Raw genomic sequence first — 16,785 nt, 5'->3', positions numbered from 1 at the left:
GTGAACCTTTGCTTTCAGTATCTGGTGTGACCCCCTTATGCAGCAATAACTGCAACTAAACATTTACGGTAACTGTTGATCAGTCCTGTACACCGGCTTGGATGAATTTTAGCCCATTTCTCTGTACAGAACAGCTTCAACTCTGGGATGTTAGTGGGTTTCCTCACATGAACTGCTGGCTTCAGGTCTTTCCACAACATTTCGATTGGATTAAGGTCAGGACTTTGACTTGGCCATTCCAAAACATTAATTTTATTCTTCTTGAATCATTCTTTGGTAGAACGACTTGTGTGCTTAGGGTCGTTGTCTTGCTGCATGACCCACCTTCTCTTGAGATTCAGTTCATGGACAGATGTCCTGACATTTTCCTTTAGAATTCGCTGGTATAATTCAGAATTCATTGTTCCATCAATGATGGCAAGCCGTCCTGGCCCAGATGCAGCAAAACAGGCCCAAACCATGATACTACCACCACCATGTTTCACAGATGGGATAAGGTTCTTATGCTGGAATGCAGTGTTTTCCTTTCTCCAAACATAACGCTTCTCATTTAAACCAAAAAGTTCTATTTTGGTCTCATCTGTCCACAAAACATTTTTCTAATAGACTTCTGGCTTGTCCACGTGATCTTTAGCAAACTGCAGACGAGCAGCAATGTTACTTTTGGAGAGCGGTGGCTTTCTCCTTGCAACCCTGCCATGCACACCATTGTTGTTCAGTGTTCTCCTGATGGTGGACTCAGGAACATTAACATTAACCAATGTGAGAGAGGCCTTCAGTTGCTTACAAGTTTCCCTGGGGTCCTTTGTGACCTTGCCGAGTATTACATGCCTTGCTCTTGGAGTGATCTTTGTTGGTCAACCACTCCTGGGGAGGGTAACAATGGTCTTGAATTTCCTCCATTTGTACACAATCTGTCTGACTGTGTATTGGTGGAGTCCAAACTCTTTAGAGATGGTTTTGTAACCTTTTCCAGCCTGATGAGCATCAACAACGCTTTTTCTGAGGTCCTCAGGAATCTCCTTTGTTCGTGCCATGATACACTTCCACAACCATGTGTTGTGAAGATCAGACTTTGATAGATCCCTGTTCTTTCAATAAAACAAGGTGCCCACTCACACCTGATTGTCATCCCATTGATTTGAAAACACCTGACTCTAATTTCATTTTCAAATTAACTGTTAATCCTAGAGGTTCACATACTTTTGCCACTCACAGATATGTAATATTGGATCATTTTCCTCAATAAATAAATGACCAAGTATAATATTTTTGTATCATTTGTTTAACTGGGTTCTCTTTATCTACTTTTACGACTTGTGTGAAAATTTGATGATGTTTTAGGTCATATTTATGCAAAAATATAGAAAACTCTAAAGGGTTCACAAACTTTCAAGCACCACTGTAGGTTTCTAAGTGTAATTTGGGAAATACATTGAGACCATGTAGCCTAAAAAATGTATATGAACTGAGAAATCTACTCAGGTGCCTGAATAGTGCAACAGAAGAGCATTTGCTTTATCATCCAGAGATCATGACTTTGAATCCCCAATGATGATACAGCCATCCATAGCCAGATGCCAAGAGAGTAATGTTTGAGTATGTCACCAAATTAGTCGTGCTGTCTAGGTGAGATGGGTGGTAGACTTTTTTCTCTCGTCAATCTCAGTAACACTAGTGGACTCTAATGTGTGGAGAAGAGGGCAGATAGCACTTTGCTCCAGTTGTGTTTTGCTGCCTGGTAGCACAGCATGAGCAGCAGTTTGAAAATATGAGGTTGACCGGCTTCATGTGTTTTGGAGGAAGCACATGTTAAACTTTACCCTCCTGGTTGGTAGCGTTTGTATAATAGATGAGTGCTGGGTGGTGGGCAGGAATTGGCAGGTGACTAAATTAGGGAGGAAAAAAGATTGGGGAGAAGGGGGGGAGAAAAGGATACCCAGTGAATGTACATCTAATTTGTAATCCACGGTTAAGCTTCTTGAATGTCATTGCAAAGTGGCCAGGTGGAACTCAAGGTTCTTTTATTATGCAGATCAGCACACTGAGACTTTATCTTCAGATACATTACTTTGTATACAGATTAGAATGTATATGGTATTTATCAGCGTGATATTTTTTAGATGTCAGTTTCCTTACACACAAATTTAAAACTTGTTCTATACGTGTTTTGATAAATGAGACCCTTAGTCCTGGAATACCCTGCCATGAATATTTGAACTTTTGTAGACCATGCAAATATTTTTAGTGTAAGAATATGGATGAGAAAATCAGATTTGATTATGGTAATTTAAAATATGTATAATTTTTGTACTAGATGATTCTGACTCCTGTCCCCAATCTAGAAGTGAACTTTGAACTTTACGACAAAGATATTGACTCTGATGACTTCCTTGGAAGGTTAGTGGAGTCACTGTTAGTATTGCATGAGTATTTCACCAAATGTATACACATACCTCAAATTCACTCATGCCTGACACACATACATGCGCTGTTGTACCAACTGACACTAGTGGACAACCCTTTTCCAAGTTGGGACGCTGTGTAAAATGTAAATAATAAAAGAATGCAATGGTTTGCATATCATAGAAGCCCTATATTTCATTGAAAATAACACAAAGATCAATATCATATGTTGAAACCAATCAATTTTTGTTTTTTGAAAAATATATGCTTATTCTGAATTTAATGGCAGTGATGCATTTTAAAAAAGTTAGGATGGGGCAAAAAAAAAGACTGGAAAAGTTGTGTAATGCTAAAAAACACCTGGTGGAACATCTCACAACTAATTAGGTTAATTGGCAACAAGTCAGTGACATGACTGGGATGCACTTTATATACCCAAAGAGGCAGAGTCTCTCAGAAGTAAAGATGTTTACCACTCTGTGAAAGACTACATGGACAAATAGTACAACAATAACATCCCTCAACTTAAAATTGCAAAGAATTTGGGGATCACATCATTTATGGTACAGAAAATCATTAAATGATTCATAGAATCTGGAGAAAGCTCTGCAGACACGGGGCAAAGCCGAAAACCAATATTGGATGCCCGTGTTCTTCGGGCCCTCAAGTGGTTCTGCATTAAAAATAGACATGATTTTGTAGTGGAAATCACTGCATAAGGGGCGGCACGGTGGTGTAGTGGTTAGCGCTGTCGCCTCACAGCAAGAAGGTCCGGGTTCGAGCCCCGTGGCCGGCGAGGGCCTTTCTGTGTGGAGTTTGCATGTTCTCCCCGTGTCCGCGTGGGTTTCCTCCGGGTGCTCCGGTTTCCCCCACAGTCCAAAGACATGCAGGTTAGGTTAACTGGTGACTCTAAATTGACCGTAGGGGTGAGTGTGAATGGTTGTCTGTGTCTATGTGTCAGTCCTCTGATGACCTGGCGACTTGTCCAGGGTGTACCCCGCCTCTCGCCCGTAGTCAGCTAGGATAGGCTCCAGCTTGCCTGCGACCCTGTAGAACAGGATAAAGCGGCTAGAGATAATGAGGTGAGATAATGAAATCACTGCATAGGCTCAGGTACACTTCCAAAAACCATTGTCTAAAATTGTAGAATTTTAAACTTGCATTTGTGGATGCAGTAACAGTTTGTAACAATTTTAAATGTAAGTTTAAAATTCTACCATACAAAGAAGAAACCATATATAAACAAAATCCAGAAACACCGTCGCCTTCTCTAGGTCTGAGCACATTCATGATGGACTGAGGTGAAGTGGAAAACTGTCCTGTGGTCTGACAAATCAGACACTACGTCCTTCAGGCTAAAGAGGAGAGGGACTATTTGGCCTGTTCTCAGTGCACAGTTCAAAAGCCAGAATCTGTGATGGTATGGAGGGTGCATTAGTACAAACGGCATGGGTAGTTTGCACATCTGGGAAGTGACATTAATGTTGAATGAAATATAATGTGTGTATGCATGTGTTTTTTTATATATATATATATATATATATATATATATATATATATATATACACACACACACACACACACAGAAGTTTACATACACTCATCATGGGCATGGATAGCATGGTAATTTTGGGTTGTTAATGATTTCCTTGAACTGTTCTTTTTCCGGGGTGGAATGATTGTACAGCATACATCTTTAATGACTTCAAAAAACAAGAATTGAGTGCACAAGTTTGAATTTATTTTGGATTTTCTCTAATCACGGGGCAAAGCCGAAAACCAATATTGGATGCCCGTGTTCTTCAGGCCCTCAGGTGGCTCTGCATTAAAAATAGACATGATTTTGTAGTGGAAATCACTGCATAAGGGGCGGCATGGTGGTGTAGTGGTTAGCGCTGTCGCCTCACAGCAAAGAGGTCCGGGTTCGAGCCCTGTGGCCAGCGAGGGCCTTTCTGTGTGGAGTTTGCATGTTCTCCCCGTGTCCGCGTGGGTTTCCTCCGGGTGCTATGGGTGCTAGTCCAAAGACATGCAAGTTAGGTTAACTGGTGACTCTAAATTGACCGTAGGTGTGAATGTGAGTGTGAATGGTTGTCTGTGTCTATGTGTCAGCCCTGTGACGACCTGGCGACTTGTCCAGGGTGTACCCCGCCTTTCGCCCGTAGTCAGCTGGGATAGGCTCCAGGTTGCCTGCGCCCCTGTAGAACAGGATAAAGCATCTAGAGATAATGAGATGAGATTTTCTCTAATCCGCACAAGGTCAAAATTATACATACAGACTCAAATATATACATACACCCCCACTAATATTTGTTTAAATGTCCTTTAGCAAGTTGCACCTTGACCAGACGCTTTGGGTAGCCATCAACAAGCTTTTGACATAATTTTGGCTAGATATTTGACCACTCTTCTTTGCAGAATTGATAGAGTTAATTTAAATTGGTTGGTTTCCTTGCACGGACCTGGCTTTTAAGAGTAGTCCACAAATTTTCAATAGGGTTGAGGTTGGGGCTTTGGGAAGGCCATTCCAGAAGCTTTAATGTTAGCCTGCTTTATCCATTCCAAAACCAGTTTTGATATGTGTTTTTGGGATCATTGTCCTGTTGGAACACCCAATTGTGTCCAAGTTTAAACTGTCTAGTTGTTGATTTGAGGTGAAGTTGAAGAATTTGGAGGTAGTACTCCTTCATTATTCCATCCACTTTGTGCAGTGCACCAGTACCACTGGCAGAAAAACAGCCCCAGAGCATGATACTACCACCACCATGTTTGACAGTTGGTACAGTGTTCTTAGGTTTGAAAGCCTCACCTTTACTTCTCCAAACATACCTCTTGTCATTGTGGACAAATAGCTCAATCTTTGTCTCGTCTGACCATAAAACTTTTCTCCAGAAGGCATTTGGCTTGTCCATGTGGGCAGCTGAAAATTTCAGTCAAGTTTGAAGATGTCAATTTTGAAGCAGGGGTTTCTTTCTTGGTCGGCACCCTCTCAGTCCATGGCGATGTAAAACTTGCTTCACCATGGACGGTGAAGCTGGTGTTCCAGCAGTTTCCAGTTCATGGCAGGCTTGAGCCTTGGTGGTTCCTGGGTTGTTCCTGAACATCCTAGCCAATTTCCTCTCATCTGAGGTTGACAGTTTGGGTCTTCTTCCAGACCTTGCCAAAGTGGTGACACATCCGAATAACTTGTACTTGCGTACAATTGTTTGAACTGATGATCTTGGATTCTGAAGTTGTTTAGAAATTGCTCTAAGGGACATTCCCAACTTGTGTAAATCTGCAATTCTCCTTCTTAGATCTTCAGTGAGTTCCTTGGACTTTCCCATGGTTTTGAGTATTGGTCAATCCAGTGAGTGCTGTCAAACAAATCCTTTTTATGCTGGCAAAGAGAAACTACCAGTTGTAGTCAATCATGATCACTAACAAGAAATTAATAGGCCTTGGCTTTGTCAAGTTAAAAGACATTGTAGAACCTGCAGCACCACTTATTAACAGATTTAAGTGAATGTAAATATTTGAGTCTGTATGTATAATTTTGACCCTGTGTGGACTAGAGAAAATCCAAAATAAATTCAAACTTGTGCACTCAATTCTTGTTTTTTGAAGTCATTAAAGATGTATGCTGTATAATCATTCCACCCTGGAAAAAGAACAGTCCAAGACCTGTCACCCGCTGAGAACATTTAGCGCGTTATGAAATTAAAAATATGACATAGGAGATTGTGAAGGCTTGAGCAGGTTAAATCCTATATCAGGCAAGAATGGGACATTTCCCTTTCAGAACTATGCCAACTGGTCTCCTCAATTCCCAAATACTTACAGACGATTGTAAAAAATGATGCAACACAGTGGTAAATATGCACCTGTCCCAACTTTTTTGAGACATGCTGCTGGCATCAAATTCAAAATGAGCATATATTTTTCAAACAGTAATAAAATTTCTCAGTTTCAACATTTTAATGTTGTTTTTGTACTGTTTTAAATGAAATATAGGACATTCATGTTTTGCAAATCATTAAATTCTGTTCTTATTTATATTTTACACAGCATTCCAACTTTTTTTGAAAGAGCGTTGTAAAAACAGCCATGATAATTAAAAAAAAAAAACAACAACCCCAATTCCAAAAAAGTTGGGACGCTGTGCAAACTGTAAACAAAAACAGAATGTGAAGATCTGTGAATCACAGAAACCCTATATTTCATTGAAAATAGTACAAAGACAACATATCAAATGTTGAAACTGAGAAATGTTATTGTTTTTTGAAAAAATATGCTCATTTTGTATTTGATGTCAGCAACACCTTTCAAAAAAGTTGGGATGGGGCAACAAAAGACTGAAAAAGTTGTGTAATGCTAAAAAAAAAAAACCTCATTTGGTTAATTGGCAACAGGTCAGTAACATGATTGGGTATAAAAAGAGCTCACAGAGAGGCTGAGCGTCTCAGAAGTAAAGATGGGGAGGGGTTCACCACTCTGTGAAAGACTATGTGGGCAAACAGTGCAACGATTTAAGAATAACGTTCCTCAATGTAAAATTGCAAAGAATTTGGGAATCACATCATCTATGGTACATAATATCATTAAAATATTCAGAGAATCTGGAGAAATCTCTGTATGCAAGAGACAAGGCTGAAAACTGATATTGGATGCCTGTGATCTTCAGGCCCTCAGGTGACACTGCTTTAAAAGCAGACACGTGTCTGTAGTGGAAATCACTGTATGGGCTCAGGAACACTTCAGAAAACCGTTTGTGGAAAAAAAAAGTCTATTACTGCATCCACAAATGCAAGTTAAAACCATATGTGCCCAAATCCAGAATCCAGGGACACATGTCGGCCCGGGGGCATTTTGAGTTATTGACAGATTCAGAAAGTACAGTTTCTAAGCTTTCCAATGATGCCTTCCATGTGGAGATCTGACAATATTTGAAGAATGTGTGGCCTTTTGAAAGTGCATACCTCTTAAAACAGAAAAGGGAGAAAATCGCCCTCAAAGTTTTCCATCTCAGCTACTCTGGGTGTAGGGCGGGCACATAATGGTGCTCATTTGCATGACATTAAGGAAAGCCCTACCCCCTACGAGCTAGCACGATACTACTTTCATGTAAACAAAGATCACCACGTCAATTTTCCTTCCATGCAAAGTATGCCCAAAACAATTATGAAGTACAAAAATAAGTCCTAAAGTATACTTTAACGTTTTGTGGTTGAAAAATTACTCACACCGTAAGAAAGATAGCACGATGATGACACAACTAACACAACACTAGTTTCATGTAAAGCCTCGGTCACAACCGGCCGTACGTGCTCCTACGGCCGGTCTACGTGCAAAAAACGCAAGAAAGGCACGGAGGGCGCGTGTGAAACGCATGAGAGCGCGCGTGTGATGTGCTGATTTTCGAGCCGCAGACCGGCCGCAGAGGTTCTTTGTCATGTCAAACAAACTCTACAGGTGCTTACGTTTTTTTTCAGGTTGCAAGACAAACTTACAGCCAACGCGCGTCTTTCTCCATGAACAACAACAAAAAAACGCAGCGATTTGGGAAACGTCAAAAATCGCACGGCCAAAAAATCGTACGTCCGGTTGTGACCTAGGCTTAAGGCATTAAAGGCTTAAGCCTAGGTCACAACCGGACGTACGATTTTTTGGCCGTGCGATTTTTGACGTTTCCCAAATCGCTGCGTTTTTTTTGTTCATGGAGAAAGACGCACGTTGGCCATAAGTTTGTCTTGCAACCTGAAAAAAACGTAAGCGCCCGTAGAGTTTGTTTGACATGACAAAGAACCTCTGCAGCCGGTCTGCTGCCAGTCTACGGCTCGAAAATCAGCACGTCACACACGCGCCCTCTGTGGGTTTCACACGCGCCCTCCATGTGTTTCTTGCGTTTTTTGCATGTAGACCGGCCGTAGGAGCACGTACGGCCGGTTGTGACCGAGGCTTTAACCAAACCACAACACTCTCCATTACATGCAAAAATAACCACACAGCCGTAGATTAATAAACTTACCCCATCAGAAAGAGAAACATCGCCTTGCACACACCAATGCCTCCGATGGAATGTAATCCTAGCTTCCTTTTGGTTGTGTTTTTTTTTGCTAGAAATGGTTATCTCCGATGTAAAAACCGTGTGTCTGTTTGCTTCGCGGTGTGTCAGCTCCTCTGCGCGCTGTTTAGCTTCCTCATTCCATAGTGAAATTACACGCCTGTATGCAGCTTAAGTAGCCACGAGCTCAGCTCATATCATACAGCTGATTCGCGAAAAAAAAAAAAAAGACTTAAATCATCATGTGAATGGCCCATATGGTAATTTACCCACACCCCCCAGCAGGCTACAGTCCTGACAAAAACGAGACAATTTGCAACAAAAAAATGTATGCTTTTCCAACAAAACAATCTATTATCTGAAATACTGATTGCATTCTTCAAGATCTCAACTTGCACATGATGGAAAAAAACAAAAATCACAAATTAAAAAAAAAAAATGCTTCTTTTGCGATTACCTCGGATTCGTTTCGGCCGACATGTGTCCCTGGATTTGGTGAGGCGTCACATATATAAACAATATCCAGAAACACCGCCACCTTCTCAGGGCCCAAGCTCTTTTACGATGGACTGAGGCGAAGTAGAAAATTGTCCCAAGGTCTGACGAATCAAAAGTAGAAATTCTTTTTCGAAATCATGGGCACCACATCCTCCAGGCTAAAGAGGAGAGGGACCATTCGGCTTGTTATCAGTGCACAGTTCAAAAGCCAGCATCTGTGATGGTATGAGGGTGCATTAGTGCACATGACATGGAGCTTGTACATCTGGGAAGGCATCATTAATGCTGAATGATGTATACACGTTTCAGAGCAATATGCTGCCGTCCAAACAAAATATTTTTCAGGGAAGGCCTTCCTTCTTTCAGCAAGACAATGCCAGACCGCTTTCTGCACATATTAAAACTGCATCGCTATGTAGTAAAAGAGTCCAGGTGCTAAACTGGCCTGCCTGCAGTCAGACCTGTCTTCCATTTAAAACATTTGGCACATTATGAAGTGCAAAATATGACAAAGGAGACCCCGAACTGTTGAGGAACTGAAATCATATATCGGGCAAGAATGGGACAGCATTTCTCTTTCAAAACTACAGTAATTGGTCTCCTCAGTTCCCAGACATTTACAGAGTGTTGTTAAAAGTAGATGTGCTGCAACACAGTGGTGAACATGCCCCTGTCCCAACTTTCTGAAACATGTTGCTGGCATCAAATTCAAAATGAGCATATGTTTTTCAACAAGCAATAAAATTTCTCGGTTTCAACATTTGATATGTTGACTTTGTACTATTTTCAATGAAGTGTAGGGTTTCCATGATTTGCAAATTATCACATTGTTTTTATTTGCAGTTTACGCAGCATCCCGACTTTTTTGGAATTGGAGTTGTATTAAATATAACACAATAGTAATTGAATTATACATTTTGTTATATTATTGCATTTTCTAAAATTGTCAGATAACAAGCACACATGCCACATAACCTACATATAAAATGTGGCTAATTTCTTTTACATATATACATATATTTTCAGATATTTTGTGCACCACATTACATAACATTGTTTTCAATTGACACAATGAGTGTATCAGTCATTGACTATTGGGAAAGTGTTCAGAAACACTGGAGGCCTAACAGAAAAAGACCAGTACAGTTGGAGAGAAGCGGCTGACTCGTAGTCATTAATAATACAGCTTAAATATTAGTCAGTAATGTACATAATGGAAGATAAGACAACTGTAACTGCCAGTAAGATTACTAAATGCACATCTATTAATTATTCAGTCTATAATCAGTTCACAGTGAAGATCCATCACTAATTGACATACAATACACTTTCCTGAGATTATATGGGTCCTTATGAAGAGGTCAGATTCCATTTTTGGTTCTGAATGCCTATGTTCAGTAATTTAAATGAAATTATATTTCATTTATATTTTACGTAAAAGACAAAATTATCCCAGTATTTGACTTTTCTTCTCTACAACAGGTTCAAAATTAAGCTTGGAGATATTATTAAATCGCAGTACACCGATGAGGTAAGTATTGCCACCATTTTACAAAACCCTATCATCAGCCTTTTATTCATAGTAATCCATTTTTGTTGTTGTTAGTTTGACAGCAATTTAATGGTAAAAACCTAATAATAGTTTGTTAAAAGCCAGTATTGCACGTTATGCCCAGGTTAGACAGTGGGTATAAAATCCTAATGTGTAACGAGACATAGACGAGGATTAGGCACAAGTGAGGGAGTAGTTGCAAGTGACAAGACAGGAATGACTCAAATATGAACCCAGAAACATACATGCAAGCACAGTTGAGACTAGTAATAATAAAATGAAACTAAACTTTGGAGCTGATACAGAAACAGCCACATATTAAAACAACAACTTCAAACATAGACTATAAACAACCATGGAAAACATCAACTAAGAAAACAGGACTATGAGAATGGGAAAGCAAGAGTACATAGGAGGTGTAATACTGTGTGATTACTGATTGTATGATCTTATGGGGGTGGCATGGTGGTGTAGTGGTTAGCATAGTCACCTCACAGCAAGAAGGTCCTGAGTTTGAGCCCAGCGCCCGGCAAGGGCCTTTCTGTGTGGAGTTTGCATGTTCTCCCCGTGTCTGTGTGGGTTTCCTCTGGGTGCTCCGGTTTCCCCCACAGTCCAAATACATGCAGGTTAGGTTAATTGGTGGGTCTAAATTGACCGTAGGTGTGAGTGTGAATGGTTGTTTGTCTCTGTGTCAGCCCTGCGATAACCTGGTGACTTGTCCAGGGTGTTCCCCACCTCTTGCCCATAGTCAGCTGGGATAGGCTCCAGCTTGCCTGCGACCCTGTAGAACAGGATAAGTGGCTACAGATGATGGATGGATGATCTTATGGAGCAGGGACTTGTATAGTTTTTTTGATCACCTAGTAAATGAAGTGACGAGTGTTAATAATCCGAGTGCACGTTGCCCAGGATGGAGTGGTCATTTGTTACAGTCCCTACACTGTGCATAGCGATGTGTACAGGAGTGTAGCAACTCTGCCTTTCAGAAGTTGTCAAGAACATGCTTGTTAGGGATCCAAGAGTGCTCCTTTAGACTATAACAGTTCAGGAGGATTCTCATAGCATAGGCTGGAGATATATGAACCATGAGAGCTGGTGGTGGCATTTACAAGGGGAGAGCCTCTTGTATGGAACCTGGAACCACATTCCAAAGGAGAGAGGCAGGAAAAGATAGTAACACACCTGGGCAACCTCAGCCCAGGTGATAAATATACACCAGTCACCTTGATGGTCTCCACATAACTGTGGAGACACTGCCAGATGTGAGCCAACTGTGTTGGAATCAGATCGGTGACTAGACCTGAGGCTCATGTTGATGTGCAGAAGCTCCATGAAGACACTCCAGACCTGTGAAGGGAACTGGGTTCCTCAGTCAGAAACGGTGTCTTCAGGAAGAACAAATGATAGAAGACATGCTGAAAACAGACCTCTAAATCCTGGTATGCAGTGAGGAGACCAAGAAGAGGGCTCAGTTAAACATCTTTTAGAAAATTGATTGACCACTGCCAGTATGATGGTAACTTTCTTGCTATGGGAGGCCTGTGACAAAAACCCACAGAGTGGTGAGTCCAGGGCCTTTGGTAAACTGGCAGGGGCTCCACTTTTCCTGAATAGGTAATTGTCTAAGATTTTTTGATGCACACAGACATTACATGACGCACTCTTGAACATCAGAGGCCACCAATAGCATTTGAAGATTAGTTGCGCCATTTCTGGTCATGCTTGGGTGGTCAGTGGCTATGAAAGTGTGTGACCATGTGATGAGCTTACTCTGAATTGCCACTGGGATATACACCTTGGTGGTCCACTGCAGCAGTGCTTGTGCCATCTGCTCTGTTCTGTTTACCCCAGAAGATGACAATGGATGGAGGCAGTTGGGAGTTGAAACTGGCATTTCTCAGGCTTGATGTAAAGCCTGTGCTTCAGAAGTCACATCAACACAGAACTCGTATGACCTTCAGGTTGTGGAAATGCATTAAGATATCAGTGTAAACCAGTATGTACCTTTGGAGCATATTATGGAACATTTATGTGCATCAATAATGGAACACAGCCAGGGCATTGGCCAAGCCATACAGCATTACCAGACAGCTGTAGTGGCCCAAGAAGAATCCATCTAATGGTGGAGACATTGAAGGACTAATAAATCCTAGCCTTAGGGCTCCCTGGATATATTCCTTTATGATAAACAATTAACTGAATAAAATCTGGGCTTTGAACTGAATTCCTCCAGCCTACCATCCAGGGCTTGAATGCTTGAACATGGAGTGGTTGAGAGTATGGCTTTCCTGGGATCTTGTGGAGCTGGACCATTCCATGCTCTCCATTCCATGTTCAAGCATGATAGATTCTGCAGCCCCAGGGTTGATTATCTCTCCAAGATATATTGTAACCTCATCCAAATTCACAGAATATTTTAATATTAAAAGAGAGAGCCATATGCGCGTAACACTTCAGGGTACCTTGGGACACTGAAGAATGGAGAGAGGTGGGGTACTTTGATTTTCTTTATTTCTCTCACTTTTCAGCTTTTTTTTAATTATTATTATTATTATTTTTTTACTTGAATGTCTCACCGAGACACATGAATACACACAGGCGCGCACACAAACAGCTCTGTGCTGGATCTCAGTTTCCTTGTCCTCTCAGCTCTTTGTCTCCTCCTTTAAGCCCTTGGTTGTCACTGAAACAGAAGACACACACCCATCACCATTAATCAATCTCCGATATGATTGCTTTGCCACTCACCTCCTGTGGCCTTGCTCGCCATTCACAAACCAATGTTTGACCACACTTCTGCATCCACATAACCCACATCACCCATCTCAGGCTGGCAAGCCATCAAGAGTTTCCATCTGATGTACAGCACCGGGTGCTCCTTCCCCTCCACCACCTGGGACAAAATGCCTCCCTGCCCTCTGTCCGATGCATCAGTCTGCAAAATAAATGGGGGAGAAAAATGGGAGGGAACTGCCACACAGTGCAGTTTTACCTGAGTGAAACCCTGTTGGCACAGCTCCATCCATTGGACCAGATCTGGTGCTCCCTTTTTAAGGAGAACAGTCAGATGGTGACATCCAAATAGTTGAGCATGAACCTGCGATAATAGCCAGCCAGCCCCAGGAAATGTGTGACCTCCTTTTTGGTCTTGGATCTCGGCTAGATCGCAATCACTGCAGACTTATCGATTTAGGGATGCACCTACCCATGATCCAAGTGGAAGCCCAGATACTGTACTTCCACGCACCCAATCACACACTTTTTTGGGTTTACTATGAGCCCCGCACATCTCAATAACTGCAGAACAGCCCTCAGGTGTTGCATGTACCACTGCTAATCACTGCTATATGCAATAATGTCATTGATAGAGAACCCAGCATAGGCGGTATGTGGGTGGAGGATTCTGTACCTGAGCTGCTGGAATGTTGCAGGGGCCCCAAATAACCCATACGGAAGGGTGATGAATTGGTGTATACCAAACATAGTGGGAAATGCTGTTTTTCAAGGGGATCTGTCAATATCCCTTTATCAGATCCTGCGTTGAATAAAAGCGAGCTGTGCCTAACCAATCAAGCAGTTCATCAGTGCGAGGCATCAGGTACATGTTGAATCTAGACACCACATTTACTTTTCTAAAGTCTACACAGAATCGGACTGACCCATCGGTTTTGGGTACCAAAACCACTGCGCTGCTTCAATCACTGTGTGATTCCTCAATTATTTCCATATAAAGCATAGCCTTGAGTTCATGCCATACTCCATTTTTCTTGTACTTACCTTATTATTATTATTTTTTTAGGTTTTTATGCTTTGATTATCTTATTTTATGTTTTCTTATGTTCTTATCTTACTTTTAACGTTTTCCTCATGGCATGTATTTGTTGTATACTTCTACTTCTTAATTTGAAGCACATTGAGTCTGTGCTTGTCATATGAGATGTGCTATATAAATTACTTGGTTTGGTACATATATGTGCAAAAAGTAGCCAAATTGTCATTATGTGCTAGAGCTTATGTAATAAAGTTTTGTCTTTTCTTATTGCCTGCTAGGATTTTCTTTTTGCAACTGTTGGCATCTCTGTAAAGGATTATTATATAATGATTTGGTAAATGAAACCCATAGCTGCATTGCAGTAAATTGTCTTTCTGTGTTGCAGTGGTTTTCTCTAAATGACGTGAAACATGGCCGTCTTCATCTGGTTCTCGAGTGGCTGCCCACAGTAACACAACCAGACAAATTACAGCAGGCATGTACTAATGGATGTGTAGTTAAAGGAAATTTGTCCAGTCTGACTTGTTAATGCATGTATATCTTACATGATATAAAGTGTGTTATTGAATTCGTGATCAGGTGCTGCAGATGCAAAATTCCCACCCAACCCAAAATAAATCTGTCCCTTCAGCCGCCCTGCTGTTTGTCCTCATCGAGAGAGCACATGATCTGCCTGTGAGTTAGACCCCACACACACACACACACACACACACATACACACACACACACACACACTTGCTATATGTAAATGCTTATGTATTTTTTTTTTGTATGCATCTATAGTTGAAGAAGAGTGGGAAGGAACCTAAAGTTGGAGCTGAACTTGTGCTTGAGGGGACCTCTTACAAAACAAAGGTAAGGATTTAATAAAATAATTATAATCTCTATTATTCTGTGTGTATTTGTGTGTACACAATAGGGTCTATAAGTACTTGGACAGTAACACAATTTTTGTAATTTTACCTCTGTATACCACCACAATGGATTTGAAATGAAACATTGAAGATGTGATTAAAGTGTAGACCTTTAGCTTTAATTCATTCTCTGCAATTTGGCCTTTCCATCACTTTTTCCAAAATGTTTGTTGCTCATTTCTGTATTTCTTTGCAAATTACAAATCTGGCCATCCAATTCTTGCTTCTGATGTGTGGTTTGCATCTTGTGGTATATCCCCTATATTTCTGCTATCAAAGTCTTCTTCAAACGGTGGCTTGTGATATCTTCACCCCTGCCCTGTGGAGGTTGTTGGCTCTCACAATGGTTTCTGGGTTTTTCTTCACAGCTCTCACAATGTTTCGGCCACCAACTGCCGATGTTTTCCTTGACCAACCTGTTAGTTGTATGGTCATTATTACACCAGTAGTTTCTTTCTTTTTCAAGACATTCCAAATAATTGTAATGGCTGTGCCTAATGCTTGCGCACTGGCTCTGATCAGTTTCCCTCTCAGCTTCAGAATGGCTTGATTTTCTCCCATAGGCCCTGTTTACACCTGACATTAACATGCATCCTGGGTGAGCTAATCACAAGTGGACAGTCCTAAGTACATCAGTTCACATCTGGTATTTGAATGCACCTCCGCACGCATCTCGAGTGACCACTTGTGATCAGATTTCACTTCCCTGCTCTATATGCAAATAAACACACATCATTTCCGCTTGCAAAGACCAAATGTGTTGTTTTTAACTGGTGGGGTGCAGCAATACACTTCCCGTGCCTAGTCTGCTGGAAATTAAAAGAAAAGAAATCAAACGATACAGACTGGGTCTATTCGTTGGCATGTTCCAAGTTTTTTCAAAATCTCATAAATCACCCAGTTGCAATATGAAGCTTCCGGTTTCTGTTATACTGACCTTTTGGCCCAAATGGAAATCAGACAGCATGTTTTGTGTGTGCTTCATTCACAAGAATCCATTTTACTTGTTGTTCCCTGTTTTTGCACGTTTTGTTGGTGCGTGAATGAGTATATCCTTCTGCTAACACAGAGTACATCACTTGAGTAAGCGGTCCTTCACTGTGGCCTAGGACCAATTGGCATACACGCTGTTAAAAGAATGTGGCTATATGTGGCCCAGATCATCTCTAAATGTGGTCTGAGTGATCAGATCACAATGCATCTTTGGGACACACATGAGCCCATTCATACCTCTACTTAGAGCTGACTACTTGTGACCTGATCACCCAGGGTGCATGTTAATGCCATAGACAGCTCTTTATTCTTCATGTTTGTTTATCCTTTTTAACAACAAATAGTTTTCACAGGCAAAATCCAGGGCTCAAACCAAGAGTAGCCATTCTATAGAGATCTTGCAGTCACGTGACCGGAAAGTATACAACCGCCATCGTGTCGGTCAAAAACACCGCTGAATACTGCTGCACTCGTGTACAGAATGGATCAATTTCAACCGACGGACTACACGGCTCATTTTTCTAATGAACAGATAACTAGATATATGTCTAAAATAAACGATCTACAGATTTGTGACCCTTATGGCTTTCCGGACGGAGTTTTCACGACC

At 41.2% G+C, this 16,785-nt stretch overlaps 1 protein-coding gene across 1 annotated transcript in view; it reads left to right on the top strand.

The window, feature by feature from the left end:
- The window catches only part of esyt1b (extended synaptotagmin-like protein 1b), a 227,765-nt gene that overhangs the window by 194,222 nt on the left and 16,758 nt on the right, over positions 1-16,785 (top strand). The window contains exons 41-45 of the mRNA XM_060919134.1: positions 2,318-2,400; positions 10,427-10,475; positions 14,654-14,743; positions 14,848-14,943; positions 15,052-15,123. Of these exons, the coding sequence (XP_060775117.1) occupies positions 2,318-2,400; positions 10,427-10,475; positions 14,654-14,743; positions 14,848-14,943; positions 15,052-15,123 (390 nt within the window). The remainder of the gene's footprint in view (positions 1-2,317; positions 2,401-10,426; positions 10,476-14,653; positions 14,744-14,847; positions 14,944-15,051; positions 15,124-16,785) is intronic.

The sequence above is a fragment of the Neoarius graeffei genome, chromosome 4 (genome assembly GCF_027579695.1).
Source record: "Neoarius graeffei isolate fNeoGra1 chromosome 4, fNeoGra1.pri, whole genome shotgun sequence".
In the NCBI taxonomy this organism is placed as follows: Eukaryota; Metazoa; Chordata; class Actinopteri; order Siluriformes; family Ariidae; genus Neoarius; species Neoarius graeffei.
This window is presented reverse-complemented; position numbering and strand designations above follow the sequence as displayed.